The sequence below is a fragment of the Aegilops tauschii genome, chromosome 5 (assembly GCF_002575655.3).
Source record: "Aegilops tauschii subsp. strangulata cultivar AL8/78 chromosome 5, Aet v6.0, whole genome shotgun sequence".
Taxonomy (NCBI): domain Eukaryota; kingdom Viridiplantae; phylum Streptophyta; class Magnoliopsida; order Poales; family Poaceae; genus Aegilops; species Aegilops tauschii.
The window spans coordinates 569,324,048-569,333,629 of record NC_053039.3 but is presented as its reverse complement, the minus strand read 5'-3'; the positions used below and the strand labels follow the sequence as shown (position 1 = coordinate 569,333,629).

Here is a 9,582-nt window from a genome sequence, read left to right as displayed (position 1 = left end):
TCAAGTCCATCCAATACATAGTAGGAAGAATCATAATGGTTTCTCAATGATAATTTTGAATAATTCAAATTAGTCAGCACCTAGAAGGGAAAAAATGGCATTTTAAGAATATACAAGTATATAGTGCCGCATCTTAGCTGTCCATAGTTCATATTGTGGGCGAGATAGAAGTAATCCATTACTGTACAATGTTAGTACAAATCAGGACGATACTAATTGTCACCAGCCCCAGATTTGAGCTACATGAGTGAATGGCAACTTGCCTTTTCTTCTGCAGAAATCTGGTCCAAACTTCAGAGCGGTTTCATATAACGAAGTTGCAGAAAACATTCAAATTTCAAAGAGATCAGCCAAAGTTTTCTTTTAGGTACATTTTGGGATAAAGAAATGAAAATGAGAGAACGTGACTACAGATTTCAGGGCATGCCATTCCTGTTTTAGGACTTATGAATATTATCATCATCCTTTAGTCCGTTATATGAAATGCTTTCCAATATGCCGAAGTGAAGGTGTAGTTTTTAAGAGATACTTTGACGTGAGTAATGGTGCTTCCTTCCTATGGCATGTTGGAAACATGCTTCTGATACAAATGCAAACATCTTTTCTTTTTTGGGATAGACCTGTTAGCTAAAATCATACTACAGACTCCATCATGCAAATCATCTTTGGACCTGCACACGATGTATATCTTAGCACTTTTTTCTGTTGCATGCAAGTAATGTTGCGCGTGCATGAGCCCATGATTTTCTCTGTGGGGGCCTTGCCTTGATTAGCGGATCAAATCTAACGTGGAGAAGGTCGTCAAATGACGCCATGATTTTTGGATCAAACCCATTTTCTCTCGTACTTTCTATTTTCTGTTCGGCTCAATAAAAGGAACGGCAGCGTGGGATCGATAACGCGTGATTATAGGAAGCCGCCGCTAAATTTAGCGCCTTCCAAAACAATATTGTACTTGCCGCATTACTCCCACGATCCAAAAATCTCGGCCGAGCATTTCTCCCACGATCCAAAAATCACGGCAGCGTTTCTCCCACGATCCGTTTGGTGGCCTACGTGCGTGCTTGCTCTGCTGAAGTGGCTGCCATGGCACTAGTCTCCACGGCGAGAAGCGCTGCCATGGCAGGAATTGGTGCAACGGTTGGGGTCGATGCCATGGTCGAGAACTCGAGAGCGGCTGCGGTGCACACACGACAGCGACGGCGAGCGGCGGCAAGATGCTAGGACGACACGGGGAGGTGAGAATGGAAGGGGAGGGCAAGATTGGAGACACGGTGGTTCGCCCTAGCGCTGCTGGTGGCCGCGACGACGAAGAACGGCGGCGGCTGTCGCGGTGTTTTCTCGGTCCGCTCGGTCGGCCCGGTTAAAGACCGGACCGGACCGACATTTTTTCGGGCCCAATTTGGCAGACCGGACCGTCCAATTTCCAGAGCGAGCCAGGACCGAGCGGGCCAAGACCGAACGGGCCGAAAAGCCCGCTCGGTACGTCCAGCCTCACTCATGATGTTGTTTCGGAATGAAAGCTGAAATCATGCATGTGTTCTGGAACTAATTTCAAAATTATCCCGATTGGTTGTTTAATTTCCAAGTTGTGAGCTCTCTCTTTTGAGCTATTGTTGGGGAAATATTTGGTTATAGTTACCTCCAATTCTTATTTGGGTATACTCGATTTTATTCTAACTTTATACCCTTGGACATCACGGCAATATATATTCTGGCACAATGCACAAGCTAGCATTCAGCAATGATATCAAATAGTTCCTCAATGATTGGTTGATGAAATTGCTAAACTGTGATTATCTGATTCATCCTGCCCATAGCAACGCACAGGCATTTAACTATGTTTCTAGGGACAAAAACCGACCCATTGACTCATACATTCTCTTCTATGGATGATTCAAACGGGCAGTTGGGATGGAAGCTAGGGCATTTAGACTTGCACCCGACCCATCCAACGTCTTGAAACATGACACGGGCTTCAGGATATCACAGTAGTGGCAGAAGTGAGGAAATAGGATATGGTAGGAAAATTGTAGAGATCTTTTCATATCAGGTGAGAGAGTCCAAGAGAAAAGGCATGATAACTTGATAAGAATAGAAAATATAATTATTATTACTGTTCCTTTATCCTGTCATGATGCTTTCATGCATGTAATTCCATTGTCGATTCAGGTGGGCACTTGGGATCGCATTTAGGACATTTAGACTTGCACGCGTCCAACGTCTTGAAACACAATGTGGGCTTTAGGAGAGGGCAGCAGTAGCAGTCATCAGAGCTACAAGAGCGAGCCCGGCGGCAATATATCAGGCTAAACCTGGCATCATCTAATGATGATATCGAGTTGGTCAGGGAAGCACTGTTACTACTTGTGTTGTTATCACCACCGTCTAGATGGCTCCTTCTTCCGGCCTCTAGACGACCTAAAATCATGCATGTAGTGTTTTAATTGTTACTGTAGTATACATAGTTCATGCATATATTTAAAAGCCGAAGAAAAGAAAACAAGGGGAGAAACAGTACTAACACTCTGCAGCGAGCGCAAGAGATCCCACGAACAAGATGACCATCACATGCATCCGGCCGCTCCCTCTCATTTTGGCTAATAACCCTTTACTGCTTTCTCGATCGACTTAAACCCTCTGAAACGCGACGGGTCACTTTTACACGAATTGAGCGATGACCATGGCTGGGACGCACCGATCAATATATAGAGTTAAATTCATCGACGCGTCTAGTGGGCGGCCGGCTGCCCACTAGCGCGATCGAGCAGCCAACCATAAAAGGCAACTTCCTGTCCCCCTTGGTCCCAGGAAGGAAAGTTTCTTCCGACCCGACTGGCCACACTCCCAACAAACAGAAAATCTCCCCCATCGTTGTCACGTGATAACCACTACATCCCCAAGCCTCCCACGCACACCTCGCCCACACTTCCTCCCCCCACGGGTCGCCCTTCTTCTTCTCCACGAAAGAAGGGGATCCTTGGCCTGGATCCAAACCCTACAGAGCTGCCATGGCAGAGCAAAACTAGGTGAAGAAATTGGCCAGAAAAGCTTCAATTCCAAGAAGAGGGAGTACAGAGCCATAGCAGGCAGCAACATCAGGTAACTTCCCTCTAGCCTTCAGATCATCCTTCTTCACTTTCCCCTTCCCTTTCCCTCTGGATCTGCCACAAATCTTCTCCGGTCTTCTCCATAGTTGGAGGAAGAGGGAACATGAAGCAGCAAATAGAGTTGAATCTGATCTCTGCACAATAAAACACTTTCCTGTGCAACTAAACATGGATCCAAGCCAACTTTTGCCTGGATGCATGCAAATAAACCAACCCATGTGCAAAAAATAGACAGGGTGAAGTGCCTGTGCAAAAAACCATCTATTTGTGCAACTAAACATGAATCCAAGCCAACTTTTGCCTGGATGTGCGCATATAAACAAAAAAAGGAGTAGTTGCATATGCAAAAATAGACAGGATGTAGTGCCTGTGCAAAAATAGACAGGATGTAGTGCCATGTACCTATAAACCTTTAATTTCGGGACGCGTCTGGCTAGCGGCCGTTGGCCTGCTAGCGCTCGTGAGCAGCCCGCCGAAAAAGGTAACTTTTTGTCCCCACTGTTCCCATAAAGGAAACTTCATTCCGACTCCTAGAATCCGTGAAGAATCAGAAAACAAAGGCCGGACGGTATCACGTGATAGCCCACTAACTCCCGAAGCCTCCACGCACCCCTCGCCCACACTTCCTTCTCCACAGGGCTCCTTCTTCTTCTCAACGAAAGAAAGGGTCCTAGCCTGGATCCAAAATAGAGCTATCATGGCAAAGCAATGAACGCAAGAACGGAAGTGGTAAAGAAGAGGGAGGAGAGAGGCGTACCAGGCAGTCTCCATCAGGTAGCCAGCTTGTGACTATCGTTCAACATTATCTGCTTCATTACTCTCATTCCCTTGAACAATATCTCCGGGTTTGCAAAAAAAAAGGCAGAGGTGATTAGTTATCATTACATACAAATATTTGTTCTCTGGAAAACTAGATTAAAATGTTGAGGATGGCAACTTGATATCCTGTTTGTTCTGCAACTAGAAATGTTGGTGATGACAACTAATCAGATATTCTTGTGCTACTAGAAATGCCGATGATGCCAACTAATGAGATATTCTTGTGCAACTAGAGAGGCTGAGGATGTCAACTACTTGGATAATGTTGTCCAACTAGAATTGCCGAGGGTGCCAACTAAATAGATACTCTTCTGCAACTAGAAAGCCTGAGGGTGCCAAGTGATTAGATACCGTTGGGCAATCCTCAAAAATTTTAAGATGGGATTAATCTGAATTCTTGTGCAACTAGAGAGGCTGAGGATGTCAACTACTTGGATAATGTTATCCAACTAGAAAGCCTGAGGGTGCCAAGTGATTAGATACTGTTGGGCAATCCTCAAATTTTTTAAGATGGGATTAATCTGAATTCTTGTGCAACTAGAGAGGCTGAGGATGTCAACTACTTGGATAATGTTGTCCAACTAGAATTGGCGAGGGTGCCAACTAAATAGACACTCTTCTGCAACTAGAAAGCCTGAGGGTGCCAAGTCGTTACATACTGTAGGGAAATCCTCATTTTTTTAAAGATGGGACTAATCTGAGTTCTTGTGCAACTAGAGAAGCTGAGGATGTCGACTAGTTGTATATTGTTGTGCAACTAGAATTACTGAGGTTGCCAACTAATTAGATACTATTTTGCAACTAGAAAGCTTGAGGATGCCAAGTCGTTACATACTCTTGCGACAATTCTAAAAAACTTGAAGAGGCAACGTTAAGCAACTGAGAAAGTTGAGCATGCCAATGCTTAATTAGTCCTGCTGCAACTATGTATGAAAATTAATACACTTGGCTGCCTGTATGTGGAGTAAAAAATATTGCCGATGGAATTTTATGTTACCTCAGTGACTGCTGCAGAAGATGTGGCATCTACCCCTTTGGATACTGCCTCCGTGCGCCCCTTTCTTCTTTGCAGTTTTACTAAGAGGAATCTTTCGCCACCCTAAAGTTCTGTAAGAAAAAAATGAACAAGCATAAGGGGTTGAGAAAAAAATTAAACATGTATGTGTGCCATATAAAAAACCTAAAGGACAAACAAAATGAAGGAAAATAAATTCCAAAGGACTGCTGTTCTCCACTCACATCGTCACCCTCTCCATCCCCGTCCTTATCATCGCCACGCGGCTGCCGCTTACCAGCCCTTTTTGAGTTCCGTCGTGAGATGGGATTTGCAGAACCCTACAATGAACAAAAACATTGGGATGCTAAGAGGGTAAAAGAAAAGGGCATAATAAAATGGTCAGAGGATAAAACCCAAAAATTTAAGTGCTAATAGGGTAAAAAGAAAAAATGGCAACCTCTGTTTCATTGTCAGCCACATCTCCTTCTCCAGCCATTTTGGTCTCTGCAACAAAAAAATGCGAACAACGTATTAGTCAAATTAACAGAAGTTGCACAGGGGAGAGAAAATGTGGTGGGTTGGCTACTTTTATATATGAAGTTGGCTAGTTGAATTAAAAGAAAAGTTGCACATGATTTGCTGCCCAGTTGAACAAAAAATAAGTGCCACCCAAAACACAATACTCCATCAGAACAAAAATTAAGTTGGCTATTTTTATCATAATGTTGGTAAGTTCTATCTAACAAGTTGCACAAAGGGGGTTGCCCGGTTGCACAAAAATGGCTAAAAAAGGAAACAAATCTGCAAACTCCTACAGCAACTAACCCTAAGAGCCCTCACATCGCAAACCCTGTATAACCACCGCATTTCTTACCAAGCTCCATAGGTCATATACATCCACAAAATTCACTCCTCCAATAACACAAAAAATGAAAATCAATTGCTTAGTCCAGTGAGAAGCCAACTAGGTAGAGCCTCTTGTGCAACTGCACAAGCCTGACTAGCCAACTAGGTAGAGCCTCTTGTGCAACTGCACAAGCCGGACTAGCCAACTAGGTAGAGCCTCTTGTGAAACTGCACAAGCATGACTAGCCAACTAGATAGAGCCTGTTGTGCAACTGCACAAGCCTGACTAGCCAACTAGTTTAACCAAGCACACCAATGCACATAGCATTTTGTGTATACAACAGAATCAACTCACCCACCCCGTGAAACACCCAAAAAAACTGCATAATCGGTCAATTTCATGAAGCACCCACAACAAAAGCATCCCTAGATCCCCTGTGGCAAACTAAACGAGAACCCACACGATATGCTAGCTCCAGCTACAACTCCCACATGCATGGTCGCCTTCCATTCCGGCCGTTTCACAAAGTGGAATTGATCACCGACCTAAAGGAGGCATGGAAAAAGTTACTTGTCTGTGTGTGTGCGCGCACGCAAAAAAGGGTAAATGCACCCACTCTACTTGCTTGATACTTACCTCATCATCCTTTGCCTTCCCGTCGATATCAGCACGACACGGCTGCCGCTCGACGGCCGTTTCGAGTTCCGTCGAGAAGAATGGTTTGTAGACCCCTGCATATAGAACAAATAAAACACAAAACATGGTCAGAAAAAAACCCCAAAAAACTGTTATTATAATTGCAAAACAAAATTGGTATAAAAAGCGACATACCTCTCCTTCACTTGGAATCACATCTCCTTCTAGAACCATTTTTGGTCTGTGAAAAAAATGTGAACAAACAAATTAGTCGAAGCAACCAAACCAAATGTATAAAAGAAAAAATGAGCAAAAGCAGTTGATATAAAAAACATTGCCATGAAGTAAACAACTAATGCTGATTTTTCATAGCACACCTACAAAACAAAACAAAATGTGTGCAACTTGATGCACTTTATGGCCAACAGGGCACACATGAGTGTGCAACCAAAAAATCAGCATACACGCTGCCTGAACATGATTTAGGCACTAGAGCCAAAACTAAACTAGCCGTCAACCTTGCAAGTACATAGCCCTTCCCTCTACAAAGTGTGACTAAGCGCAGCGGACTAGGATATATACTGCTTTGATCTGCAAACTCTTGCAAGAACACATACCCTTGACAACAGAGCACACATGAGTGTGCAACCAAAAAGCACACACTGCTTGAACATAGTTTACATAATATCCATCTGAATACCATCGATTGTGCAACGGATTAGCCGTCACTGTGCAACTTCTTAAGTTGGCTAGCCAACTGAGATATGTATATATTTGATCCAACTACATTTGCGTTTCTATGCAACTATTACAAGAAACTAGTCAATTGGTCACTCATATGCATGGAATGTCAGCGACCCAATTTCCACCAGCAGGAGCCCAAGCACAAGGCCATCAGCTCATGGGATGGGCCTGCTAGCTGGGTGCCAATCGAAGGAGGACAGACTACAAGTATCCAGGCTATCTCGAGGAGCCATATTTAGAAGTAAAAAGCATCAGGAGACACCTACAAAAAGCGATGCAATGCTGGTTATTTGGTATCTCTGCAAGTTTCAAAACGGTATAGCTGGAGGAGATTTTTGGCCCTGGAACCTTTGCTTTTCATGTTGGGTGTTTGATTTATTGGGATTGTAGTAACATGAGACCGGTAGTCTCAGCAGCAGAACAACAAGGAAAAATGAGCTATCAGGCTCGACAGTCTGACTCATGCTATATCTTGCAGCCGAGGGACGATGCTGAGTATTTTATCCATTATGATGCTTCTTGAAATCTATTTGAGGAAGTTTACTCTGTTGTGGAACCTGGAGAAGAGTGATTCAGATACTTCAGTTCTTAGTGTCTTTGCTCCAACTACATTTGTGTTTCTATGCAACTATTACAAGAAACTAGCCAACTGGTCACTCATATGCATGAAACTTATGAGAAAACAGAGAACCACACAGATGCATTTTGAGAGGGTTGAGAAAACAGAGAACCACACCGATGCATTTTGAGAGGGTTGAGAAAAAACAACTTAACTATCCTCTTATGTACTTCCTTCCTTCTATTCCAACTCAAATCGCCGCCCAAAAAATTAAAAAATCGCCACACCGGATCAGACAAGGGCGACATGCCGGAATACCTCGCCGAATATGCGTGATATGGAGGTGAGTCGCCATGAAACCCGTATCCACTAAATCATGCACCCTTGACTCCCCATGACAAGACAGGAACTCCCAGAATCCACCGGACGTGACTAGTTAGTCGTGGGCACGGCCTTCCGCGAAAGCTACCTCGTACTCGCCGGACATCCAATGGAAACCCTAGAACCCCTCTCCGGCGAGCCCATGAAGGGGGACCCCGAACACGACAGGTGGAAAAATGGGGAAGCAAGAGATGCGAGGCAAAATTGGCGGGCGACCGTACCTGCGCCGGCGACGAGAAGCGGATCCCCGCCGTGCTCCAGCCCTTCCCCTTCCCTGCCCCCCGTCTTCGGCTGCGTCACGACAGCGGTTGCCTCTCACCGCTGGATTTGGGGAACGAACAGGGCTAGAAAGAGAGGGAACTGGATCGGGGAAGGAGACAGAGACGTGGCTCACCTTCGTTGTGTCTACTTTCTCCATGCCAAGTGGGGCCCGTGCCACGGGTGCGAGGCGACGCGAACCATCTGGAGCAGGAGAGCGGCGCTTGCGGGCGGGCCCAGCCACGTGCGCGTTCGGTCGCGTCCCGACTAAGTACGACCTGACGCCGAGGACCGCATGATCTGGGCTGATCGAGCGGCTCGCGTTCGGCCACTTGTTTCGCCGAGATAGTGCGCGTGCACTCTGAAGTATTTAGGTAAATTCATATATTCTTAATTAATAATTAACTTGTATAAATATACGTTAAATAATTCTAAAGATTTTGTACTATATATACGTCGACGTTAATTAATGCTGGATAATTTACTTCCATGCATGTCGCTTTTGAGTAATTTTCTTCCAAATTAAGTTCGCCGGATCAGCCAATAATCATTTCCACAAAATTACACCCCGGAAATTCAGGCTTTAACTGGTTCGTTCTGAAGGATATTGCTGACATTCCATCTTTGAAAAGATGGAAAGACAGGGGAAAGAGAGCACAAGAGAGCAGCTAGCTTTGTAACGATCCGTCCTATATGTTGTCCCCGATGTTGACGGTTCAGCAGATTGCGCGTGCATGCGTATGCATCTTTTTTTTTTTGATTATGGCAGTACAACGAACACTAGAAATAATAAAAATTACATCCAGATTCGTAAACCACCTAGCGACGACTATAAGCACTGAAGCGAGCCGAAGGCGTGTCGCCGTCATCGCCCCTCCCTTGCCAGAGCCGGGCAAAATTTGTTTAATAGACAATCGGGAAGTCATCGTGTTAAGGTTCCATAGACCAGCGCACTAGAACAGCAACCGCTGCTGGTGAAGAGTAGCGTAGATCGGAAGGATCCAAACTGAAAACACACGAACGTAGACGAACAACCAAATCCGAGTAGATCCACCAAAGATAGATCCATCGGAGACACACCTCTACACGCCCACTGACGATGCTAGACGTACCACCGGAACGGGGGCTAAGCGGGGAGCATCTTATTCCATCTTCAGGGAGTCGCCACCGTCTTGCCTTCTTGAGCATGCATGACACAAACCCTAAGAAAACTCAATAACCATCTCAAAAA

At 44.9% G+C, this 9,582-nt stretch overlaps 1 protein-coding gene across 5 annotated transcripts; it reads right to left on the bottom strand.

Annotated features, from left to right (window-relative positions):
• Positions 1 to 1,947: 1,947 nt before the first annotated feature.
• On the bottom strand, positions 1,948 to 8,549 carry LOC120965459 (uncharacterized). Of its 5 annotated transcripts, none has more exons than XM_073498465.1 (10): positions 8,315 to 8,549; positions 6,605 to 6,650; positions 6,410 to 6,504; positions 5,384 to 5,430; positions 5,169 to 5,264; positions 4,927 to 5,036; positions 3,868 to 3,949; positions 3,513 to 3,785; positions 2,526 to 3,185; positions 1,948 to 2,421 (listed from the first exon to the last, which is right to left on the bottom strand). In XM_073498465.1, the coding sequence occupies exons 1-4, from the start codon at positions 8,509 to 8,511 to the stop codon at positions 5,397 to 5,399; spliced, it is 372 nt and encodes a 123-aa protein (XP_073354566.1). In that variant the 5' UTR covers positions 8,512 to 8,549; the 3' UTR covers positions 1,948 to 2,421; positions 2,526 to 3,185; positions 3,513 to 3,785; positions 3,868 to 3,949; positions 4,927 to 5,036; positions 5,169 to 5,264; positions 5,384 to 5,396. The 5 variants fall into 5 exon arrangements, 4 of the variants coding, with proteins under 4 accessions (XP_073354566.1, XP_073354567.1, XP_073354565.1 ...); XR_006664766.2 differs by adding an exon at positions 6,234 to 6,318 and having other exon boundaries at positions 1,950 to 2,421; positions 2,526 to 3,785; positions 4,927 to 5,028; positions 8,315 to 8,472; XM_073498466.1 differs by lacking the exons at positions 1,948 to 2,421; positions 2,526 to 3,185 and adding an exon at positions 6,234 to 6,318 and having other exon boundaries at positions 3,385 to 3,785; positions 8,315 to 8,526.
• Between the last annotated feature and the right edge of the window lie 1,033 nt (positions 8,550 to 9,582).

Coding starts and splice junctions, on each gene's coding strand:
- LOC120965459 (XM_073498465.1), bottom strand. CDS start 8,511: ATGGAGAAAGTAGACACAACGAAGGTGAGCCACGTCTCTGTCTCCTTC. Junction 6,651..8,314: donor GCTTCTCGTCGCCGGCGCAG/GTACGGTCGCCC, acceptor TTTTTTTCACAG/ACCAAAAATGGTTCTAGAAG. Junction 6,505..6,604: donor TGATTCCAAGTGAAGGAGAG/GTATGTCGCTTT, acceptor TTCTATATGCAG/GGGTCTACAAACCATTCTTC.